At 39.1% G+C, this 25,803-nt stretch overlaps 1 protein-coding gene across 1 annotated transcript; it reads left to right on the top strand.

The window, feature by feature from the left end:
* Positions 1-2,483: 2,483 nt before the first annotated feature.
* LOC124870709 (vimentin A2-like) lies at positions 2,484-7,869 on the top strand. Its single transcript, XM_047369538.1, has 9 exons — positions 2,484-3,115; positions 3,413-3,473; positions 4,857-4,952; positions 5,157-5,321; positions 6,597-6,722; positions 6,824-7,044; positions 7,167-7,210; positions 7,286-7,371; positions 7,448-7,869. The coding sequence occupies exons 1-9, from the start codon at positions 2,589-2,591 to the stop codon at positions 7,487-7,489; spliced, it is 1,368 nt and encodes a 455-aa protein (XP_047225494.1). The 5' UTR covers positions 2,484-2,588; the 3' UTR covers positions 7,490-7,869.
* The last annotated feature ends 17,934 nt before the right edge of the window (positions 7,870-25,803 follow it).

Below are 25,803 nucleotides of genomic sequence, written 5' to 3'. Positions count from 1 at the left end.
GGAGAGAATTCATGGCTCTTTTTGGACTTTTGGCTTTGCAAGTCTTTGGGATCATCAAGATGTGTTTTTTTTTTTTATGTAAGACAAGCTTTTGCGTTCTGTTGATCATCAGTGGTTTTGGCTTTGGAACTCTGTCATTGCTACCACTTTTGACCTGTTTTATGAATCCTGACCTTAATGAGGCCTGCAGTGCGTTAGATATTGATCTGGGCTCTTTTATGACCCGCTAGAAAAGTCATTGTCGCACTGTTGGAGTAATTTTGAAAAGTCGGACACTCCTGGTAAGTCTCCCCACTATTCAAAGTTTTTGCCAAATGTGAATACTGGCTCCAGTGTGGTTCATTGGAATCTCAAAGCATTAGAAGTAGCTCTGTTACCGTTTCCAGACTAATGTGAATAATGTTCTAATCAGGAATGAGTATGCTAATCCAAAAAAGGAGTGGTTAATAACAGTTAATTCATGACCAGGATGGTTTTTATAGTTTCCTCCGCTTAGAAATGAAATCATCAATTGAAATCTGCTTTTTCTATTCACTTAGGTTATCTTTGTGAAATATTAACTCTCGCTTAATGATCTGAAACAGTTAAGTGTGACAAAAAAAAAAAGGAAAAAAAGAAATCTATAAGGGGGCAAACACTTTTTTATTGCACTGTACATTGACTTTGATGACTGTTTAAATTGTTCAGGTGGTTATTGTTGATCTATTCTCTTTTCTGTGCTAGATTTATGTGTATTTTGCTTATGCAGCACTTTGTTGTGACTGTTTTAAATGACCAAATAATTAAAAAGAAAGGCGATACACAAAGTTATAATAATGATGCTATACATTTAGGGATAGCTTAAATTTTTTTAACAAGTTTCTGTTAAAAGGTTTGAAATTAGATTCTGTTAAATACATCAGTACAGTAAATGTCTTTCTTTAGGTTGCTATTTTGTATAAAGCTAGATTAGCTAAAACCAAAGGCTGAGTCTTAAAATAACAAACAAATGTGATGTTTATGTTGGATGGTTTTTTACACAGCTGATGATTGTTTACACAGCAAATGGAGGTTGGTGGCAGTGGTCCAACAGGGATCATCTTGTGTGAAACCAGAACGTGAAAATTTCTAACAGAATAAATATTCTGTCTGCATAAAAGTAAAGTAATTAAGTGTTAAAAGCAAAAAAATATATATTATTGTGGTCTCAGTGCATGCTATTTCATAGATTTTTGCACAGCCTTACTTCTCTGTCAGTTACTCTGACAGAAAATGTTTTCCACTTCTATGTTGGTCGCGTCTGCCGTTCACCGCCTGTAAATAACAGCAAAAGGAAAGATTTTAAAGTTTATAAAATAGTGTTTACACAAACAACTACGATGTTTTTGAGATCATAGTTGTTTTAAAATAAGGAAAATTTACGATTTGACAGAAGAAGATGATAGAGGTGCACCTTGGTCTAGGTCCCTATCAGATTAACCATTAGCTTTAGCCTCCAGGAACAACTAATCTTGATTTGGGATGTGCTTGATTTGTTTTTGGGGACACAGCTTGGATCTAGGAATAATATTACTCCCTAGTTCAGCATGTTTCCATTTATTGGTTGAAAAAACAGCGGGATTTGCTAATTGTTGTGCTGCTATCTAACAGCCATACATCATCCTTTTCATTCTAGGCTTTAAAGCACTAAAGAAACACAAAGAGAAGAGCACTTTGTGTGCCACTGATTTATGGACATACAGTAAAAAGTGCTAATAAAAAAAGTCAGTAAGTCAGTCAGTCAAACATTTTCTATAATGTTTCTTCCATAGTGGGTCGTGGGGAAGCTGATGCCAATATCCAGCAGTCTATGGGCAGGAGGCGGGTTACACCCTGGACAGGTCGCCAGTCCATCGCAGGGCTAATAAAAAAAGTTTATACCAAATATTCCCAAGGCTGCCGTTGTGTCTGTTGCTTGTGTATCTTCTTCTACCACAGTTTTTCCTTCTACATAACTTTCCACTAATATGCTATACAGCCAGTTTCTTCTTGTGGAGACTGTTAACATGTCTGCTGGGCAGTCTTCCCCATGGGTGTGCATGCTATAGCATAACCATAATATAACACTTCTTAAGAAAAATTACTTTTGGCTGGTCTTAGGTACTGTTCAAATTTTCTGAATATTTAGTTTTCCTTAGCTCTAATCCATAATCATAAAAATAAACAGTAGTAAACTTTCCTAATATACCACTCTCTATGTTATGAATACAAATAAAATAGTTTTGCTTTCTGAACTGATTTACTGAAATTGGCTGATTTAACTCTATGGTATTTATATGCATTTAGATTCAGTTGTATAATATTATGGCCGATTTTTTGTAAGAAAACAAGATTGATCCTGGATTGATATGTGCCCGGAAGGAAAATGTGTTTGTTTTCCGAAATTTGATTGGGTCATCAAGGTGTCGCTCATGTCCCTGTGAAGTATTTGCATAAGGAGGCGCCTATAAATAAGTAATGCTTTAGGGGACGCCTTCCCAGGCGCAGTCCGCTGATGCTGCAGAGGCTGCAGCAAACTCAGGCCACTCTGCTTTGGTTGCTGATTTGAGTTTGAAAAAGGCAGCGGCGGGATGTCCTACAGAGCAGCTCCGCATTCTTCCTACAAGAAGATGTTCGGCGGGGAGCGAACCGGGGTCAGGAGCAGCTACTCCAGCCGCCAGTTCTCCAGCCCGCAGCGCTCTTCTCGGGTGTCCTTCGGGCTCTCGTCCGCCCCGACCATTTACGCGGCCAAGACCCAGAGGCTCAGGAGCAGCGCAGCCATGCCCCGGCTGGCCTCCGAGAGCCTGGACTTCTCCCTGTCCGACGCCATCAACAGCGAATTCTTAACGAACCGCACTAATGAAAAGGCGCAGATGCAGTCGCTCAACGACCGCTTCGCCAGCTACATCGAGAAGGTGCGCTTCTTGGAGCAGCAGAACAAGATCCTGCTGGCCGAGTTGGAGCAGCTGCGGGGCAAAGGTACGTCCCGGGTGGGGGATCTGTACGAGGACGAGATGCGGGAGCTGAGGCGCCAGGTGGATCAGCTCAGCAACGAGAAGGCTCGGGTGGAGGTGCACCGGGACAACCTGGCAGACGACACCGAGAGGCTGAGAGAGAAGTAGGAGGCGTGGCACTTCTTTTTAGATTTAGAATTTGCTAGCCTATAGATCTTATTATTATTGTGCATATGAAGGTGACTATAAGGTGAACATTTTTGCAATACTTAGATTTGACAAAAAAAAAAAAAAAAAGATTTTACTAACAGACTATCTTTTATTAGTTTGCTCTTTAATTCTCTCTTGATGTTTCTCATGCATATAAAAAAAGAAAGAAAAAAAAAGAGAGATTTAAGGCGAGGAGGGATCCAGAGGCTACGAAATATGAAATAATTGATTCTCTGTCTGTTGTTTTGCAGGTTGCAGGATGAAATTTCCCAGCGGGAGGAGGCAGAAGCCAATATGCAGAGCTTTAGACAGGTGATCCATTGTTGAAATCTTAAATGAATCTTTTATGTGTTTTTTTTTTTTTTTGCAACAGGACACTAATGAAGAGAAGGGACACTTCTCAGTCCTCAAAAAGTAAAAGCTGATGATTCCTGAGGCCTCCACTGCCCCACCTTTTCAGCCTTTTCTTGCTAAATTAAGTTTCAATCCCTAAAAACTGATGACATCTAAATTATTCTCATTCTTAGTAATGCTGAATGCTGAAGTTTTAGTTAATCTGTAAGTACTGCTCATAAGCAGCAGAAGCAGTAATGCTATCTTCTGATGGCACAACAGCAGATTCTAGCCATGATCCACAGACCGACGCTGGCACAGCACAAAAGGCCAAGTTTTTACTGTTGTGTTAAATCATGCCTGCATTGAGGAGAGAGATCTTTTTAAGTCTCACGGGTCACTGCAAATGAGCTGGACATCATAGCACAACAACAGTGTGGCTCAAATGTGGTTATCAGAGCGAGAGGACAAGCCACCATGTGATCAGGCTGTCTCGTTCCTGGGGAGAGAGCTTCAGCTCATAAGAATGTCTTTTGTTTTGGTGTTGTCAGAGGTCGTTCCCTGTCATCGGGTTTCGAGTCATGTGAATAGATTCACGGGACAGTCACTGGACAAAAAAGGTAACATTTACAAAGTGCCAAACATTTAAGTCCAGATTTTAAGTTGCAATATTTTAACCTTGTGTGAATGGCAGGAAGGAAGTGCCAGTGGGCTGCCTCGATGGCACACAGACAACAATGTGTGGCCCACGGCCGACTCCTGCTCAGTCAGGCAGACAGTCACTCCACCAGCCTTGGGCTTGTTTGGGAAACCCTGCTGAATAGTTTACTTTGTTTGTAGAATTAGCACTGGGGCAAATCTGCTTCATTCACTGATATCCCAAATTCGAGGATGCCAACGCCCTAACAAAGCAGCATTGTGATACAGAATGTGAATATTTGCTGGACTAGAAGGGTTTAGTTTAAGTATAATATATTGTCTAATGCACCTGTTTTAAATGGAAGGTGTGTTCTTCGATTTATTTAGTAAATCCATATAATTATTAAATATGGTTTTACTGGAACTAAATTTCAACACAACGAGAAGAGAGTTTCAGGGAAAGACTGTTGCTAACTAATAACAAATGAGATAAAGGTCCTCTTTAATAATGAGTGCATTGCAACTGTAGGTTCAGCTGTAGATTCATATCATGTGCCTACAGTTGATTTTTATTGAAAACATGCTGTGTTTTTGACCTTGTACAATGGGACAGTTGCCAGTTCTCTTTACAAATCTTTACAAAAGTGCATTTGTTTCACATGTCATGCATAATACACGTCACATTTACAAGTTACCTTATTAAGACTTAGTGTCATGGCACAGGATGTGGACAATGCTGCCCTTGCCAGACTGGACCTGGAGCGGAAGGTTGAGTCGCTCCAGGAGGAAATTAACTTCCTCAAGAAGCTGCATGATGAGGTAAGCATTCCTTTTTTTTTGCAGGCAAAGCGGAAACACGCTGTAGAGACGTTGCACGTGTAACTGCTTGATGTATTAAAGGCAGCCCTTAGGAAAGCCAAATCATTAAAACTATGCATTAATCTGCTCAAACTGTTAGGATTTAGATCCACATAGCTTTTCCCGAATAAACAGGTGGCAATAAAACAAATTATTGTGTTGCAGGAAATGCTGGAGCTGCAGAACCAAATCCAGCAGCAGCAACACGTGCAGGTCGACATGGAGGTGGCCAAGCCTGACCTGACAGCAGCTCTGAGGGACGTCCGTCTGCAGTATGAGAACCTGGCCTCTAAAAACATCCAGGAGTCAGAAGATTGGTACAAATCCAAGGTGAATAAACTCAGCTTAAATTTTACCTGCTCAACAATAAACTAATCACAAAATTCTTGATGAATCAAATGTAGCCTGATTATTTTAGAAAAGGAATCTGTAAATCATAGTCCCAAAATATACGCTGCATGTTTGCCCTGTTAAAGGAAAGGCATACATTTCCTAATTTCCATTATTTTCTATTGTTTTGGTGTTGCAATGTTTTGTCTCTCTGAAGCACCAAGATTGGGATATGAGGCACTTTTTACTTAAAATTGCTAGATGTGTTTGGCCAAGTTTGGGGATACCCAGGTCTGCTTTTGTGTAAAAGTCCCTGGATGTTTGTGTTTTTTTTTTACACCATAAAATTTAAATTAAAGCAAAAAAGGAGGGTTAATAAAATGGGTTGTACATAACATTTTTCATCAATGAAATTCTCACCCTAAGAAATAAAAAGATGTGTCCATTTGCATCAATTGTAAGTATTGTTAGGCCACATTTGTACCATTATTGAATTGAGGTCACAGGCTGCAGAAAATCATCCTGGAGGCTGCAAATGGCCCAGGAGCCACACTTTGGACACCCCTCACAGGATAGCTACAGGGAGAGCTTAACTTAACCTTAGCTGCTCTAATGATGAAATTTGTCCAAAAGGAAACTTTTACACCTAGTTGACAAAATGTCAGTGCTCAAAGAAATGTAGCAAAACAGACCACAGAAGGAATTTTGTGTAATAACATACACAAAATATACATGTCTTAGATTGACTTTAAATGGGCTGTAATTAAAACTCAAATATGAACAATGTAGCACATGATTCTATGTTGAAGGTGTCACTTGTAGTGATAAATCTAAGGCAAAAAGACCAAATTTGACACCGGGTACCTTTTTTGCAACAGGAAAAGTGCAAAAACAATAGAATTAGACCTCACTTTTTTAATGACAATAAAATAGACAAAATATGAATTTGTTAATGTCAATTTAAATGTTACCACTGTTTCTTATAGTCATAAAGTATTCAATCTTTATTGCAAATTCTCCTTTTTCTATAACATCAACCTGGACATAATGAGGGTTTAAATCCTCTTTCATTAAAGAATTTTATCTGAAGTCTTCCTCAGGCTCTACATTTTTGCAGCCTGTGTCATCTCCATGTTTCATAATTTACACGCTTCACCCTAGCTACTATATTGGCTCTTCTTCACTTTCTGACTCATCATTTATTGACCAGTTGATTTCTCAGTTTTGTCCTTCAGGATGTCTGACTCTCCTTTTTTTCGCCGCTGCGATTTCTAGTTTGCTGACCTCACTGAAGCTGCAGCCCGGAATAATGAAGCTCTGAGATTAGTCAAGCAGGAGGCCAATGACTACAGGCGTCAAGTTCAGGTGCTAACTTGTGAGGTGGATGCCCTCAAAGGAACTGTGAGTGGGCACTTTCAGGCTCTCACTGTGGTTTTAAAAAATAGGAAAAATATGTCTTCAATACATATTTTTATGTTATTTTGTTACATTCTTATTCTCAGAATGAGTCCTTGGAGCGCCAGATGAGGGAGATTGAAGAGAACTTTGGCCAGGAGAACAGTGGCTACCAAGACACCATCAGCCGCCTGGAGGAGGACATTCACAACATGAAGGATGAGATGGCCCGTCACCTCCGAGAGTACCAGGACCTTCTGAATGTGAAGATGGCCTTGGACATTGAGATTGCCACCTATCGAAAACTGCTGGAAGGAGAGGAGAGCCGGTAACAATATTTAAAAAAATTTTTTAAAACTCACTGGGTATAAGAGAGAGGTTTGAGCCTCATTTTATTGATTAAAGATGTGACTTTTGTAAAATTGTGGTGTTTTTCTTGTTCCTTGGCAGGATCTCCACCCCCCTGCCAAACTTCTCCTCTCTAAATCTGAGAGGTAAGTTTGGTGTTTCTACATTAATTCCACCAGAATTAGCCATTTGTTAATAGTTTACTACTATTTATTCCCTAGAAGCATTTGTTGATTCCAGACCTCATGTTGAAACCTCAACAACGAAGAAAGTTCTTATCAAGACTATTGAGACCAGGGATGGTCAGGTATGGCATGTTCCAAGTGACCCAAAGTCATTTTGTTGACAGATTTATGCAATTATTTGTCTGTTGTTGTTTTTAGGTGATCAATGAGTTAACCCAGAATCACGAGGACATGGACTAATAGCTTCTTTGTCCATGTCAAACAAGCAGCACAAGCAATAAGAAGAAAAACATTTCACTGGGGCTACAAGCAAGAAGATGAATCTACAACACACAAACAGAAAACAGCTTTGAAAAGTGCCTTTATCTGTGAAGATCCAGTGAGCTCGTTTTAGTTGACAGACTGTTATGCTTTTCTCTTTGGCTCAGAGTGCTTAGTCACATTTGTCTTGACACAATTATGATTAGCACACATTTAGCATCTAGCAGTTTTTTCTGAGGTCTACAACCTTTGTAACCAAAGTAGTGTTTGATCAATAAAGCATGAACCACAACAAATCTGTATGCTGAAGAAGTCACAGTAACCTGTTTGTAGCAATAAACTATGAAGACTGTAACTCACGCACTGTGCAAGAGATTTTGTCATGCATTGTAGAAAATTGTAGTGAAATATTCAAAATTTGCAAATATATTCTAAACATTCATATAGTTTGGATGAATTTGTTGATTTTTGTAGGCCAAACATAACAAGAAACATTCTGACTGAAACCTGACTGCAAGCATTTTTTTTAAATAGTGCTCACTATGAGAGGTTGTCCTGACATCACCAGGGAGTTTGAGAATACGTAAAGGCTTCAGGGTCATTGTGGTCTTTGAATGGTTCTTCTGCACATTTACATCAACCAGAAGTGACTCCAAAACAAGCACAGGCAATACAAACTTCTCAGTACAACGAATCCCGCTCTGTTTCTAATTTTGGTCCTATAAACTAAATCATGAAATCATATGACCTGTTGTTATGGTTTGGGAAATTGTTTAATAACTCCGGATACACTCAGCATACAGTTGGAAACAGATATTTACATACACCTTATAAAATGGCACAGCATATTTTTCTGTCTGACATTAAACTAGATATTTGTTTTAGCTCCGTTAAGATCACTTGTATGGAGGACCGATCCTGACAAAATTAAAAATAAAAACAATAAATGTAAATGTTTTGTTTTTCCTTTTCCTTAAACATGCGTTTTCGTCAAGAAATGTAAATGTTTTCTTTTTCGTTTTCCTTACACATGCCTTTTTTCTTTTGACATTTCCTCGTCTCTCTTTTTCCTTTACCATATGCATTTCTGCTTCATTATGCAAATGAGGAGGGCTGCCTTCTTCTCTCCAGCTCCTCTCCTATTGGTCAATATACAGGAAGGAGGAGGATCCATGTGCTGGCCGAGGGTGAGTCCCAATTCAGGGGCTGGATCCTTCCAAGTGCGTACTTGTGGGCTGATTACATCACAGCGCGGCGCGGAAGGTCTGTCAGATGCTGCCGACAAATGTGTCCTTCTTTTGCCCGATTTGAAGGATGTGTTGTGAGTATCCTTCGCGGTCCATCTTTTCCCATGATTCATTGCGGGTCGAAGCGGTTTGGTCAAACAGGGGCTGCCATTGCGGACCACACTGGCAAAAGCTGTGAGTAAACTGTGAAAATGTACACTTTCTGTGACACAAATTAACTTTTACAATGTTTTTAGTGTGGGAATATAACTGTGTAGATGTGAAAAATCTGCTTGTTGGACAATATGAAAAAGAAATATAAAGTTTGTTCAGAAGTTCTCATGTCACACACAAATAAAAAATATTTCTTTGTTGGTTTCTCTGTTTCTCTGTTTAGTCAACTCTTCTTTTATTCCCTCTAACCTTACGATTGTAAGTATCCAGGGTCAGGAGAGGGAGTCAGTGAAAAGCCCACTGCTGCATCTTGGCCCTGGTTTGTCCTTATGGATGAGGTGTTGCGTCAGAGGTCTTCCACAACACCTCCTGTCCTAATTGCCTCCATCCCCGAGGACACTCCAGGGCCAAGCGGAGCGGTGGGCAACCAGATGGAGAAGGAAGACAATGAGCCAGCAGGAAGGGGTCAGAAAAGAAAGAGGGACAGAGATGATGGAGTTGATCAGGGAGGACATGAGGGCACAGAGAGTGGACAGACTGTTTTCCATCTTAGAAAGAATGGTACTGAAATAAGGTGCTATATAAGAAATAATATTAAGTTTTGCTCAGATAGTTTCTTAAAGTTTTAAGCTGTTCTAATAAATTTCAATATTGTTTTTGTCAGCAATGTATTTTATTTCCATTTGACCTAACAATACATCAACTTCATTTAAATTTCTAAACACAGTTTATTTTGAAAAATACAAATAGTATTTTAAACAGAATGTGGAAAAAAAGAAGATTCAAACAGCTCAAGATTACAAGACAAAAGGCATAAAATAAAACTATGTACAAATATTTACAACGGCGACAGCAGGATCAACCTGAGTGACTGGTTCCTGGAAAAACCTCTTCAACAGAACAAAAAGGCAGATATCTTTCTGAACAGAAAGTCTCTGGCAGCGTGGCTAAATCTCTCACAAGATCAGAGACGTGGATGGGACGCTGCAACTGAGACCTGTGGTTTGTCTTTCTGGATGTTGAGCGAAGCATCACACAGTGGTGCCAGCTCTCTTCAGATCATTGACCAGCTCCTCCCATGGAGTTCTGGGATGATTCCTCACCTTTCTTAGGACCATTGATATGTGAGATCTTGCATGGAGCCCCAGTACGAGGGAGATTGACTGTCATGTTCAGCTTCTTCCATTTTCTAATAATTACTCCAACTGTTGATCTTTTTTCTCCAAGCTGCTTGGTAATTGCTCCGTAGCCTTTTCCAGCCTTGTGCAGGTCTACAATTTTGTCTCTGGTGTCTTTGGACAGCTCTTTGATCTTAGCCATTTTAGTAGTTAGAGTCTTACTGATGGTGTGGAGTGGACAGGTGTCTTTATGCAGCTAACGACCTCAAACAGGTGCTTCTAATTTAGAATAATAAGTGGAGTGGAGGTGGACTTTTTTGAGGTGGACTAACAGGTCTTTGAGGGCCAGAATTTTTGCTGATTGGCAGGTGTTCAAATACTTATTTGCAGCAGTAACACACAAATAAATTATTTTTAAAAATCATTGTTTTTTTTTTAGATTATGTGTCTCACAGTGGACGTGCACCTAAGATGAAAATTTCAGACAATTTGCAAAGTTGCAGGGTGTTCAAATACTTATTTTCCTCTCTCTCTCTATATATATATATATATATATATGTGTATATTTATACACTGCTCCAAAAAATAAAGGGAACACTCAAATAACACATCCTAGATCTGAATGAATGAAATATTCTCATTGAATACTTTGTTCTGTACAAAGTTGAATGTGCTGACAACAAAATCACCAAAAATCATCAATGGAAATCAAATATATTAACCAATGGAGGCCTGGATTTAGAGTCACACACAAAATTAAAGTGGAAAAACACACTACAGGCTGATCCAACTTTGATGTAATGTCCTTAAAACAAGTCAAAATGAGGCTCAGTATTGTGTGTGGCCTCCACGTGTCTGTATGACCTCCCTACAACGCCTGGACATGCTCCTGATGAGATGGTGGATGGTCTCCTGAGGGATCTCCTCCCAGACCTGGACTAAAGCATACGTCAACTCCTAGACAGTCTGTGGTGCAACGTGACGTTGGTGGATGGAGCGAGACATGATGTCCCAGATGTGCTCAATTGGATTCAGGTCTGGGGAACGGGCGGGCCCGTCCATAGCTTCAATGTCTTCATCTTGCAGGAACTGCTGACACACTCCAGCCACATGAGGTCTAGCATTGTCCTGCATTAGGAGGAACCCAGGGACAACCGCACCAGCATATGGTCTCACAAGGGGTCTGAGGATCTCATCTCGGTACCTAATGGCAGTCAGGCTACCTCTGGCGAGCACACGGAAAGAGATGCCACCCCACACCATTACTGACCCACTGCCAAACCGGTCATTGTCAGGTTTAAACAACCTAAAATACTTATAACATCACAAAAAGAAGAGAGAGAGACAAAGAATTAATTATATACTCGAGTCGAGGAGAACGGTCAAGATGTGTTCAGTTACAAATCTTGCACCGCTCTGAACAGCATCTGCCTGTACCTCTTTTTTTATTATCTTTGGGGGTCCCTATTTACAAAAACATTGTTCTCTAAAGGATGGGAAACAACAGCTGCATCGTAAACAGGTCATAAACTCCTTTATCTTTTAACAACACACTTCCACAATCTCTCCATCTTCCAGGATCAGAATCAGAATCAGCTTTATTGCCAAGTTCGTACATACAAACAAGGAATTTGACTCCGGTACACTTTGCTGATCAGTGCATCTTCTGGTTAGCGCAATCAGCCTTCATCTTTATGACCTCCTCAACTGGACCGCTTCCTTCCCATCTCCATTTATGACCTTTGCCTGCAGACAACTCACACATCCTCACACAAACATGAATGGTTATAAAATCAAATAGTCAAATGAAAGAAAAGGAAAAGAATATAAGATAAAAATAAAAACTATATACAATTTTTCCAACAGTCATGCTGAAGGATGTTACAGGCAGTAGATCGATCTCCACGGTGTCTCCAGACTCTGTCACATCTGTCACATGTGCTCAGTGTGAACCTGCTTTCATCTGTGAAGAGCACAGGGCGCCAGTGGCGAATTTGCCAATCCTGGTGTTCTCTGGCAAATGCCAAGCGTCCTGCACGGTGTTGGGCTGTGAGCACAACCCCCATTTGTGGACGTCGGGCCCTCATACCATCCTCATGGAGTCGGTTTCTAACCGTTTGTGCAGACACATGCACTTTTGTGGCCTGCGGGAGGTCATTTTGCAGGGCTCTGGCAGTGCTCCTCCTGTTCCTCCTTGCACAAAGGTGGAGGTAGCGGTCCTGCTGCTGGGTTGTTGCCCTCCTACAGCCCCCTCCACGTCTCCTGGTGTACTGGGCTGTCTCCTGGTAGCGCCTCCAGGCTCTGGACACTATACTGACAGACACAGCAAACCTTCTTGCCACAGCTCACATTGATGTGCCATCCTGGATGAGCTGCACTACCTGAGCCACTTGTGTGGGTTGTAGAGTCCGTCTCATGCTACCATGAGTGTGAAAGCACCACCAACATTCAAAAGTGACCAAAACATCTGCCAGAAAGCATAGGTACTGAGAAGTGGTCTGTGGTCCCCACCTGAAGAACCACTCCTTTATTGAGTGTCTTGCTAATCGCCAAAGATTTCCCCCTGTTGTCTATTCCATTTGAACAACAACATGTGAAATTGATTGTCAATCAGTGTTGCTTCCTAAGTGGACAGTTTAATTTCACAGAAGTTTGATTTATATTTGAGTTATATTGTGTTGTTTAAGTGTTCCCTTTATTTTTTTCAGCAGTGTGTGTGTATATATATATACATATATATATACATACACACCACCAGAACATGACTACTGTTTGCAGGCAGGTATAATATTATAGATGTGATTAATGTTTGAGGGGTATAACTAATTGTAATATTTTGTGAGCACCATCTTCTAATTCTGCATATTTCTGATTACATCTTAGTGATGTGGTCCAGCGAGCCCTTTAAACTTGATGACGTGGACAGCGGAAAGAGGAATCACAAATATCTGTAGACCACCTGTGTGATGCTTCACTCACCATCCAGAAAGACAAACCACAGGTCTCAGTTGCAGCGTCCCATCCACGTCTCTGACCTTGTGAGAGATTTAGCCACACCGCCAGAGACTTTCTGTTCAGAAAGATATCTGCCTTTTTGTTCTGTTGAAGAGGTTTTTCCAGGAACCGGTCACTCAGGTTGATCCTGCTGTCGCCGTTGTAAATACTTGTACATAGTTTTATTTTATGCCTTTTGTCTTGTAATCTTGAGCTGTTTGAATGTTGTTTTTTTCCACATTCTGTTTAAAATACTATTTGTATTTTTCAAAATAAACTGTGTTTAGAAATTTAAATGAAGTTGATGTATTGTTAGGTCAAATGGAAATAAAATACATTGGTGACAAAAACAATATTGAAATTTATTAGAACAGCTTAAAACTTTAAGAAACAATCTGAACAAAACTTAATATTATTTCTCATATAGCACCTTATTTCAGTACCATTCTTTCTAAGATGGAAAACAGTCTGTCCATTCTCTGTGCCCTCATGTCCTCCCTGATCAACTCCATCACCTCTGTCCCTCTTTCTTTTCTGACCCCTTCCTGCTGGCTCATTGTCTTCCTTCTCCATCTGGTTGCCCACCGCTCCGCTTGGCCCTGGAGTGTCCTCAGGGATGGAGGCAATTAGGACAGGAGGTGTTGTGGAAGACCTCTGTCCCAACACCTCATCCATAAGGACAAACCAGGGCCAAGATGCAGCAGTGGGCTTTTCACTGACTCCCTCTCCTGACCCTGGATACTTACAATCCTAAAGTTAGAGGGAATAAAAGAAGAGTTGACTAAACAGAGAAACCAAAACAAGACTTTTAGAGATATTTTTTATTTTGTGTGACATGAGAACTTCTGAACAAACTTTATATTTCTTTTTCATATTGTCCCACTTTTTTTTGGCCTGCAAAGGGGGACCTTCCCCTGTTGGCCCATCTTCTCCAGAATTGTCCTAAACAAGCAAAAAGAAAGAGGGAAAACCAAAAGAAGTATGTTAATCACTGGATGGATATTTATGAAAGTTAGAAAGATAGGAGTTATTAAAACTGGACAGAAACTGACTGCAAATAATGTTGTTATTGTACCTCCAAGCCACGGTGGCTGAGTTTTTAGCTCCAGTAAAAAGGTGGTCATTCTCACCCTTGAGCTTAATAAACTGGCCCGTCTGCTCCTTTGTACCTAAACAACAAGAAAAACCATCTTGCTTAATATCAGTGTAAAACAAGTCTTTTTTTAATTTTACATTTGTCTTAATTTGCAGAATATATTAAAATATTTCTATGCAAATGCCTAAAACAAGCTCTTTCAAACTTTTCACTTCTTTACTGAGATTTGCTTGCATTTGAAAGTGTATTTCTCTTCAGCTGTACCTGGAATAATGAATTATAATGTTAGCTGAATTATAAATATACTTTTAAAAACACATATAGCACATTTCTTCATCAAAAATGAATATTTAAAAGCTTAATTATTCTCAATCACTCTCCAACGATACGGTAGGATTACATAAAATCGTCCATTTATTCAGGTTAACTTTAATAACACCTGTAATGTCAAATCGACTTACATGAACAAATGACACAATACATTAAAATAATACTAACATAAACTGTTATAAATCACTTGTGTTAAACGTTCACTGTGATGACTGCCAGCAGGAGCTCAGTGCCGATAGTCCGGTCAGATCTCTAAAGGGGCTAGCTCGCCTCACCGCCAGTAGGGCTGGCGAGGCAAGCTGGCAGTTACTACGGTGGGAGTGGAAAACTCCGAGCACGTCGGAGCACGTTTGAAATTAATCGATGTCTTGATAAAACAAGCAGATTTTTCACATCTACACAGTTATATTCCCGCACTAAAAACATTGTAAAAGCTCATTTGTGTCACAGAAAGTGTAATTTTTCACAGTTTACTCACAGCTTTTGCCAGTGTGGTCCGCCATGGCTGTCCCTGTTTGACCAAACCGCTTCGACCCGCAATGAATCATGGGAAAAGATGGACCGCAAAGGATACTCACAACGCATCCTTCAAATCGGGCAAAAGAAGGACACATTTGTCGGCAGCATCTGACAGACCTTCCGCGCCTCGCTGTGACGTAATCAGCCTAAAAGTATGCACTTGGAAGGATCCAGCCCCTGAATTGGGACACACCCTCGGCCTGCACATGGATCCTCCTCCTTCCTGTATATTGACCAATAGGAGAGGAGCTGGAGAGAAGAAGGCAGCCCTCCTCATTTGCATAATGAAGCTGAAATGCATACGGTAAAGGAAAAAGAGAGACGAGGAAATGTCAAAAGAAAAAAGGCATGTGTAAGGAAATGGAAAAACAAAATATATATATTTCTGCTTTTATTTTTAATTTTGTCAGGATCGGTCCTCTGTACACTAGATTATGTCTATTTGGTAAATGCCCGAATGATGAGAGACAGTTTTTTTTTGCATTCTTCAAATTCTGAACTTTAAGAACCTTTCCTTGATATTTAGCAGAATTTCTTTATAAACTGCATGCCTTGGGTAACATATTTGGATAAACTTCCACAAGCCTCTTAAAACAGTTGACTGGAATTCTTGCCTAATCCTCCAAACAGAACAGGCGTAACTGATTCAGGTTTATAGGCTGCCTTGTTTATATACACCTTGTCAGTCTGGGTCACAAATTTCAATGGAGCTAAGATGGAGGCTTGTTTTGTCCACTCCAAAACATTGACTTTGCTGTCAATGCTTTAACTTTAAGCCACTTGGTAGGTAATTTGGTGGTTTTATTAAAAGACCCAGTTGTTCCCAATCTTTGCTTTCTGTTGGATTTCTTGAGATGTTGCTTTAGTGTTTCCCCATAATATTATTTCCTTGTGATGCTATCTATTTTGTAAAGTGCATCAATCCCTCAAGCAGCAAGATATCAACACACGTCTGTACTTGAAAGTTGGGAAATTGTTCTCAGGCTTGCAAACTTCCCCCCTTTTTTTCCTCCAAATGTAACCATGATCATTAAGGCCAAACACTTCAGCTTCAACATCATCATCATAAGACCATGGTCTTCAAAAATTTAAGTCTGTGGGCCTGTATGCATTTGTAAACCGTATTCTGGCTTTTTATGCTTCTTTTTGAGTAATGGCTTCTTCCTTGCTGATTGGCCTTTCAGGTTATGTCAGTACATAATTAATTTCACTGTGGAAAAGAACACTCTCTTAACAGCTTCAACCAACACCTTCAAAAAATATTTAACTTCAGTTCTAGGGTTGATACACACATTTCACAGATAGACACAATCATCTCTGGAACGCAGACCCATCTCCTTCCTCAATAGTATGATGGATGGACATTCCCATGGTGTTTATACTTGCACGTAATTGTTTAAGCAGATGATCTGAATGTGATTTAATGCAGGGAAATATTGTGTGTTTGAGATGCCCCTGTTACGGTTTTGAGATATAGGACCCCAGAATGCAGACCAGAATGCAGCATGACAGTAAGTGCAAAAGATTTAATAATGAAAACTCACTCACTATAGGAGGCAGGAACAAAACAAACGGGCAGACAAGACAGGCATGGCATGATCAAAAACAAAACTTGAGCATGAAAACAAGATATGAGCACGAAAACAAGACATGAGAATGAGAGATGTTTCCGTGCCGACTAACTGAACAGGTGTGTATAAATGGAGCATGGTACAGGTGGAAAACAAAACTGATTAACATGGTGCAGGTGAACTGAATAAACTTAATTGACAGACAAAAGAAAATGTGGCTGCGGCAAAAACAGAGACTCTAATATACAAACAAAACTTGACAAAACATGAAGACTAAAACATGACCAGAAAAATAATAAACAAAAGCATGATTCAAAACTTGAGCAGTGAAAAACATATGAAAAAACCAGAAACCAAAAATCAAACAACCCCTAATCATAACAGCCCCATATAATACATTCACAGGTGTTTATCCATTTAAATAAAATGTTGTGAAATATCCTGACAGAAGCTTACAAAGTAATGCTATCATCAACTAAGCGTTCCATGTTTTTTAAAGACAGAGTATTCTAAGTACATGTAAACTTCTAATGTAAAAAAAAAAAGTAGTACACAATCTCTAAAAACTTCATATCATGATCCTGGGTTTTAGCAAACAGAAATAATTTTGGTAAGCATAACTTACCTTGAAAGTGAAATTCAGTCTGATTTATTTTCTGACAGTGGAAAAAATGGTTGTGTCTTATTACAGTTTATGCATCAGGTCTCAACTCTAATTTATAAATAAAATGTGTTTAGTACTGAAATGTGACTAAACGCAGTTATGAATGTACTGAGGTATGTACCTCACTATTAATCTTTATTTCACGATATGCTATGCAACTTAATTTAGCCGAATACTGTAATGTGTAATATTACAGAATCCATCTAAAGAATTCACTCTTCCAGCTCAGCTTTGCTGCCATCTGTTGGCAAAGGATGGTGCATTACAGTTACTTTGAACAGGGCACTTTTATTCAGCATGTTCGACTAACCTGAAAGTTCTGCTGTCTTTTTCCCATTTGTTTCTTTAGTGCATTGTATCCTATTTAATTGCGTCCAAATCTTGCGAACGTTGACTAAGGTTTGTTAAAAGTTGGATCATGAACAACAAAGTTTACAAATTTTCCATCGTCATGCAGTGTGGTTGGGTCCAGCTCTTCTTTTAATAATCTTGGAAACTTGTCAGTTAATTAATGTCGGTTGTTTTCATCTGTTTGTCCCGGGAGATCGGTGTGTTTGTCGACAGAGCAACTTTCTCCATGTGACGTGTCTGTCGGGGGAAAGGAAAACAGGCACAGGGCAAACAGGTTCCGCTAAAACTCCGAGGTTTTGTTGTTTATTCTGTCGCATGGCTTTTTGTCACTGAAATCTCCCAACGAGGCTTGAATCACACATCTGAACCGTGACGAAGAGGGAAATAATTTAAGATTTTACGATATTAAGAGGTTTTTAGGAAATTAAATGTGAACTAAAAAGAACTGGTTGAAAGAAAACCTTTTTTGTGATGGGTTCGGTGACATCTGCTCTGACCAGGACGAGAAACGCGTTAGTGAAAGTAGATTCCCAGCCGCAGAACCACGACCCGGAAAGGAGCCGGTCCGCTCCGGAGTCGGATCGATCCAGGAAGAGGAGTAAGGGCTTCAACGTCTCGGGTCAAACCGGTCGGCAGAACTCCCGCCAGTCGCTGTCCGAGGTGCTGAGCAGACAGGACTCCGACGGAACCAAGCAAAGTTCAAGAAAAAAGCCAGCTGAGGTTCAACAGAGTGGTGAGTTTATGTGCTGGAGAACAAATGCAGCTATTTGTTTAGGATTTATTATTCTTTATTTTAAAATATTTTAACAGAGATCTGCTAAAACAAACAAACAAACAAAAAAAAATTATGTATTTGGAAGTTCAAGTACACACACACACACACACACACACACATATATATATATACAGGTCCTTCTCAAAATATTAGCATATTGTGATAAAGTTCATTATTTTCCATAATGTCATGATGAAAATTTAACATTCATATATTTTAGATTCATTGCACACTAACTGAAATATTTCAGGTCTTTTATTGTCTTAATACGGATGATTGTGGCATACAGCTCATGAAAACCCAACATTTCTATCTCACAAAATTAGCATATTTCATCCGACCAATAAAAGAAAAGTGTTTTTAATACAAAAAACGTCAACCTTCAAATAATCATGTACAGTTATGCACTCAATACTTGGTCGGGAATCCTTTGGCAGAAATGACTGCTTCAATGCGGCATGGCATGGAGGCAATCAGCCTGTGGCACTGCTGAGGTCTTATGGAGGCCCAGGATGCTTCGATAGCGGCCTTTAGCTCATCCAGAGTGTTGGGTCTTGAGTCTCTCAACGTTCTCTTCACAATATCCCACAGATTCTCTATGGGGTTCAGGTCAGGAGAGTTGGCAGGCCAATTGAGCACAGTGATACCATGGTCAGTAAACCATTTACCAGTGGTTTTGGCACTGTGAGCAGGTACCAGGTCGTGCTGAAAAATGAAATCTTCATCTCCATAAAGCTTTTCAGCAGATGGAAGCATGGAGTGCTCCAAAATCTCTTGATAGCTAGCTGCATTGACCCTGCCCTTGATAAAACACAGTGGACCAACACCAGCAGCTGACACGGCACCCCAGACCATCACTGACTGTGGCTACTTGACACTGGACTTCTGGCATTTTGGCATTTCCTTCTCCTCAGTCTTCCTCCAGACTCTGGCACCTTGATTTCCGAATGACATGCAGAATTTGCTTTCATCTGAAAAAAGTACTTTGGACCACTGAGGAACAGTCCAGTGCTGCTTCTCTGTAGCCCAGGTCAGGCGCTTCTGCCGCTGTTTCTGGTTCAAAAGTGGCTTGACCTGGGGAATGCGGCACCTGTAGCCCATTTCCTGCACACGCCTGTGCACGGTGGCTCTGGATGTTTCTACTCCAGACTCAGTCCACTGCTTCCGCAGGTCCCCCAAGGTCTGGAATCGGCCCTTCTCCACAATCTTCCTCAGGGTCCGGTCACCTCTTCTCGTTGTGCAGCGTTTTCTGCCACACTTTTTCCTTCCCACAGACTTCCCACTGAGGTGCCTTGATACAGCACTCTGGGAACGGCCTATTCGTTCAGAAATGTCTTTCTGTGTCTTACCCTCTTGCTTGAGGGTGTCAATAGTGGCCTTCTGGACAGCAGTCAGGTCGGCAGTCTTACCCATGATTGGGGTTTTGAGTGATGAACCGGGCTGGGAGTTTTAAAGGCCTCAGGAATCTTTTGCAGGTGTTTAGAGTTAACTCGTTGATTCAGATGATGAGGTTCATAGCTCGTTTAGAGACCCTTTTAATGATATGCTAATTTTGTGAGATAGGAATTTTGGGTTTTCATGAGCTGTATGCCAAAATCATCCGTATTAAGACAATAAAAGACCTGAAATATTTCAGTTAGTGTGCAATGAATCTAAAATATATGAATTTTAAATTTTCATCATTACATTATGGAAAATAATGAACTTTATCACAATATGCTAATATTTTGAGAAGGACCTGTATATATATATATATATATATATATATCAATACAAATCATGTTAGAAATTAAGAAAATTATATCACAGCAACGGTTTAAAAAGAATATTCTCTTCCTAAGCATTATATTCTTTCCAGAATTCAATGTGCACTCAGAAAATCGTCTGTTAGAATTCAACTAATAAATTAGATGTAACAATTTGCATACAATCTTGGGTAGATTTTGTTGAATAATTCTGAGCAAAATCGATGCAAGTTTTTGTCCTAAGAGACACTTAAAAATTAGTTAGATTTTTTATTAGTTTTTATGTACAATAATGTACTTTTAATGTATTTACTCAAAAATTTAAATCAAACTAATTAGATTAATTATTTAAATAAATTAGTTGTGATTATACTTTGGTGTCCACTTTAAACACATCATGCCATATTAGTTAATTTAAAAGTATTAGTCCAATCAATAGTTAATAAACAACAAGAGAATAGCATGTGATTAACATTTATAAAACCAGAAACATAAACATTCAGAATTTACAAGCTCAGACTGATCAATGCCAGAAAAACCTAAAGACACAGTTGCACATATGCACTAAGTACGCACAAATAACATGTTTCTTTCATGAAGTCATTTGGTTTATCCTACATGTTAAAAAGAACCAAACAGTATGAACTGGTTTCTGATTTAAAACAAAAAACATTGCTGGACCAGTGATTAACTTTTTTAATCTATTTAACAAGGTAGCATATGAACCTCTTCCCTGCAAAACAGGGAAGAATAAGGGGCTCACGTTTGACATAAGCAATAGTGTTGTCACAACAGTGGTGGTTTTTGATATAGCCGATATGCCTCACTGCCCAGGGCAGCATGATCTAGGGAGTGGCAAAGGCACTCAAAAGAATACCATACAGGAAATAAGAAATCCCATTATGTTTAGGCAGGATTTGTTACGAAAGCAAATGTTAGAATTTAACCATCACTGAAAATTAAATTTACTAAACTAATGGCTAATATTCAATACCCTCCATAATTACTTTTTATGTTCTGCTCCATGCAAAAATAGTTATCGATTTTCAACAAATATTCTATGCATATACCATCATTATTGTATTTCACCTTATGTATTTGTTTTATTTACAACCAATATTTCTTTGTCTAATGCATACATTTACAAAACTAAAGATGAGTTTATGCTTTGGTATAAACTGGACTACTGTGGACTGCCCAAAAGGCATTTGTTCCACATTAACATCCATTAAATTAGAAGCAATGATAGAAAGAGACTAACATACAGTTTTCTTTTGTGGTGCACGTGTGCTGCATTGACATAATACCATTTCTAAGGAGTCCTTCATATACTTTGAACACCTCTTCAGAACAGATCTTTTTTTAATTGTAGGAAATTTAACTTGTTATTGCAAGGAAAGTACAAGTCTAATTACAATCATGAATGATGGCTATATGTATTTGATGTCTGGATAAACCATAACTGTGAATCAGCATTTGTAAGTGCAGAGCCATTTTTTATCTAATTTGGAAGGTGCTGGAAGAGTTAATGTAACTGACTGTGCTGGTTTTGTCCAGCTGTATCATCCAAGAATGTCTTCTATGAAAAAGCCCTGAGGTTTGATTGTCCCTTTAGAGCCCGATACTTTATTTTCTAACTAAAGTAGTAGCCATTAGAAAACATTTAGTTCAAATTAAAAATATAAGGCTTAGAAATTTGCAGTACCACCCTCCAATATAAAGCTTTATTTAAAACATTAATGCATAATAGAACAGTTGCCACCTAATCAGGAAGCATTTATTTGTCTAATAAGCGATTTAATGTGGGCACTAACAATACTCATTAACTTACAAGAAGCCTTAAGCACCTTATTAAGACTGCAGTGTGCTTCTTGCTATCTCATCTTCATACTGTGTTTACTGCTTATCAATCCAATAAAAAAATCTAGTGATAAAAAATATTATGTTAAGTTTATGAATAGGAACCTTCTGTCCTGTGCCTTATTTTCATACAGCAGGTTTCTGTTGTTCAGTTCTAATATTTCTTTACAGATAAGAGCAACTGGTCACTTTAGACGATCAAAAGAATATGCTGCTGAAAACGTCTTTATTGAATGGACGCTGAGCTCTTTGAAGGCCGATCACAATGCAGCATATCTCCACTACCAAAGCATCTCTTTGATGTTTGAGATGTCTGTGAGATTAAAATAACCAAACTGACAGTTCCCTCTGTATCCTAATAAATTCATGTGACACTGCAGTATTTTTAAATATATGTTGAGAGGACATAGGCACATATTCACATTTGGTCATTATAAAATAAACAGTATCTTGAATAAGTCAATTTCCCATTAAAACCAGAAACTATAATGTTTTGATTGGGATTTGTTATGCTGCTTTCCACATTTGTTCTTGCAAATAATAATCTAAAAAGCGTGGCTTGCATTTATATTCTGCTGCCTTTAGCCTTGATAGTGCTAAATAAAATTAGTATAACCAATTACCTCCAAAAGCGACCAACATAGCAAAACAGCTGATCTGTGAAGGCCTTAGAGGGTTGTGAGAGCCTATAAGTGAACACAAACAGCCTCATGAAAATCAAGGAACACACCAGTTAGGTCAGGAAAAAAGGTCTGGACAAGCTGAAATCTGGGCTAGGTTAAAAAGCTATCCCCCAAATTCTGAACATCTGTTAACAAACATGTGGAAGAAGGTGCTTTTATCTGATGAGACCAAAGGTTTAAAGCTTTTTGAACACAACATCCCCGCTCTGAAATATGGTGGTGGTAGCATTTTGCTGTAGAGATGCCTTTTTTTTTAGACTGGACAAAAAAAGTCTAGTTAGACGTGATGTGGAGATGAATAGAGATAAAGCAGGACAATCCAAGAAAAAACCTAGTAAAGACTGTGAAAAACTTGGGACTGGAGCAGAAGTTCTTCTTTGAGCAGAACAATGACTTTGAAATTCCTGTACACAAATGCTTGCCATCCGATTAGGCTGTGCTTGCCCCTCTTTACAAAGATGAATCAGCAAAATAATTCAGTTTCTAGATACCCTGAAAGACTTGCAACTGTAATTACAGCAAAAGATCTATAAGATCTCGACTCAGGGTGGCTAACTGCATGCCGCACAGTTCAGATTTGTAGTTGTAAAACCGTTTTAAAACCATGTATCATTTCCTGATTTTATAATTGTGAACTAATTTATGTTGGTCTATCACTTAAAATCCCAAGAACATACACTGAAATTAAAAACATATTTATGAAAATATGGTGAGCATTCTGCATAACTCAACTAATGTTACTTTAGTAATAGAAAAACTCCTACAAAATTGTGTTCAGGGTTTAAGTACCATATCTTGCATGTAGTATAAGCATCTTAAATAAAAAGGAAATCCTGTTCACTCTCATATATAGAAATCAAGATGACATCATGAATGTTTTCAATGGTCTTCCAGTTTTTTCTGTTTATCTTCAATGCACCTTGCTCCATTACTGTCACCTCTGGTTTCAACTTCCTGTATATCCATCCCAGAGGAAAAAAGCCTCTCCCTTGTTGGTTCTTCAAATATCTTCTGTACTGGGGCGTTTCCATGACCATATTACAGTGTCGGCTCCTGTTGAGTTTCCTCCTTGCTCCCCAGTGGCGATGATGAGTAATAAGGAGTCTCATCATGACTCCCAGCCTGACTGTACACTCATCTACTCCCTCCTGATTAACAAAAACATAGACACCTACCTCCCTATCAGCTTACTGGCTCATTTGGTTGGGTCCCCTCAGTGTCAGGCAGCCCCAGCAGCGTAACAGCTCAACTGTGATTTAGTTATTTGGAGTGCTGTTTCACATCTATCCTGACAACTATAGAAAATGCTGTCTAAAAACAAAAAAGTCAAATTAAATAGAGCAGACAGGTCAGGGATAACCTTTTTGGAGAAGTTTAAACCAGGGTTGGGTTATAAAACAATATCTCCAGCTTTGAACATCAGTTGGTGCTCCGCTAAATTCCTCATCTGAAAATGGAAAATATTGCACAACTTTAAACGTTTCAGGGCATGATTGCCTACCTAAACAGGCAGTCCTGGCCTGCAGAAATCCGCAGCTGCAAAGTCAGTTGACAAGAGAACTATAAATTGCGTAATCCACAAATTGGGCCTATATGGGAGCGTGGCGGGAAAGAAAGCTATTTTGAAAAGAGCCATACGAAGTCCTATTTGCAGATTACCACAAGCAATGCAGGGGACACAGCGAACATGTGGAAGAAGGTACTCTTGTCTGACGAGACCAAAATGTAACTTTTTAGCCTACTTGCAAAACACTGTGTAGTGGAAAAGCACTCTAATACTGGAGATCAAATTGAAAATCCCATCAGCTTTCTAAATGGTGGTGGCTGCATCATGCCGTAGGAATGCATTTCTTCAGAGACAATAAAGCTGGTCAGAGGTGATGGAAACATGAACGGAGCTAAGTGATGGAAAATTCTAGTATAAAAACTGTTGGAGGCTGCATTGACTTTAGAGTTGGGTGAAGGTTTACCTTCCAGCAGGACAATGACCCTAAAAATACAGCCAGAACTACAGTGGAATGGTTTAGATCAAATTACATTGCTCTGGTTCAACATACTTGAATCAAATCAAGGGTTCATTATTAGACATCTACTGAACCGGATGACAAATTGTTGAGGTAATCAAGTCATAAAATCATCAGTGTTTGGGCAAGTACACAAAGAACATACAAGACAGCAGCTTTACAGACTGAAGTTGGCCACCTTTTGTTTAGATAAAAAATATTCATGTCTGAGAGGGACCTAAATTTAATTGAGAATCTGAGGCAATGCTTGAATGTTTTTCTTCAAATACTTAAACTTTTGTGGTTGTAACGTGACATATTGTGGAAAAGGTCAAGGTGTACAAAGCTTTTTGCAAGAGTTGTGTTCAAAAGAAATGAGAAACAAAATTTACAATAAAGGACAAAATTGTAAAGTATGTTTTTCAAGATCAATTTTATGTCAAGTATTGTTTTTGGCATGTGAGCTGTCCAAGTTCTCTATTTGATGTTTCATGATATTTAATATATTTTTAAAACATGGTCCAGACAACACAGGTTGGCTGTGTGTTTTGAGGTTTAGGAAGATCTCTGCTGGCTCTATTTAAAAGCTTAACATTTGGTTGCTGACCACAGACTTTTCAAGCTGGCTTGGACTGCTTTAATCTGAAACCATGCTGGTGTATAAATCATTAGCTAAACTCATGCAATTTTTGGCTCAAAATATTTTTTTTCCCACATTTCCCATAGTCTTTTTGATGACGATTCGCGAAGCTCTGTTTTGTCAGCTCATTTCCCTCTGGTTTGCAACACAGGCTAACATTATCCTTAAAGGTTCCTCTAATGAGTATTTAGCAGGGGAAAAGGCAAGCTCCCTGGCACTTTATGTGTCTTAATTACATGCGTGTGTCACTGTGGTGACAGTGGTGTGGGGACTGACAAAGTGTGTGTCATTCGACACTGAAGGGGAGACCTCTAATGAGGTTGTTTTTCTGTTTAGTTGCGTAGTTATTGTCATTAATTGTGATGAGCTGGCAGAACGGACTATCAGAAAGCCCCACTACAGAATATACAATAAAATGATATCATCAAAAACATCCTGAATATGTTTAGAATCATAACCCAATTTATTTGAGATCATTAGATACATTTAATATCATTATGACCATTGTCTCATTAAAAGAAACTGATCATGTTTAAATCACTTT

Source organism: Girardinichthys multiradiatus, chromosome 6 (genome assembly GCF_021462225.1).
Source record: "Girardinichthys multiradiatus isolate DD_20200921_A chromosome 6, DD_fGirMul_XY1, whole genome shotgun sequence".
Taxonomy (NCBI): domain Eukaryota; kingdom Metazoa; phylum Chordata; class Actinopteri; order Cyprinodontiformes; family Goodeidae; genus Girardinichthys; species Girardinichthys multiradiatus.
The sequence above is the reverse complement of the archived record's forward strand: the minus strand, read 5'-3'. Positions and strand labels throughout refer to the sequence as shown.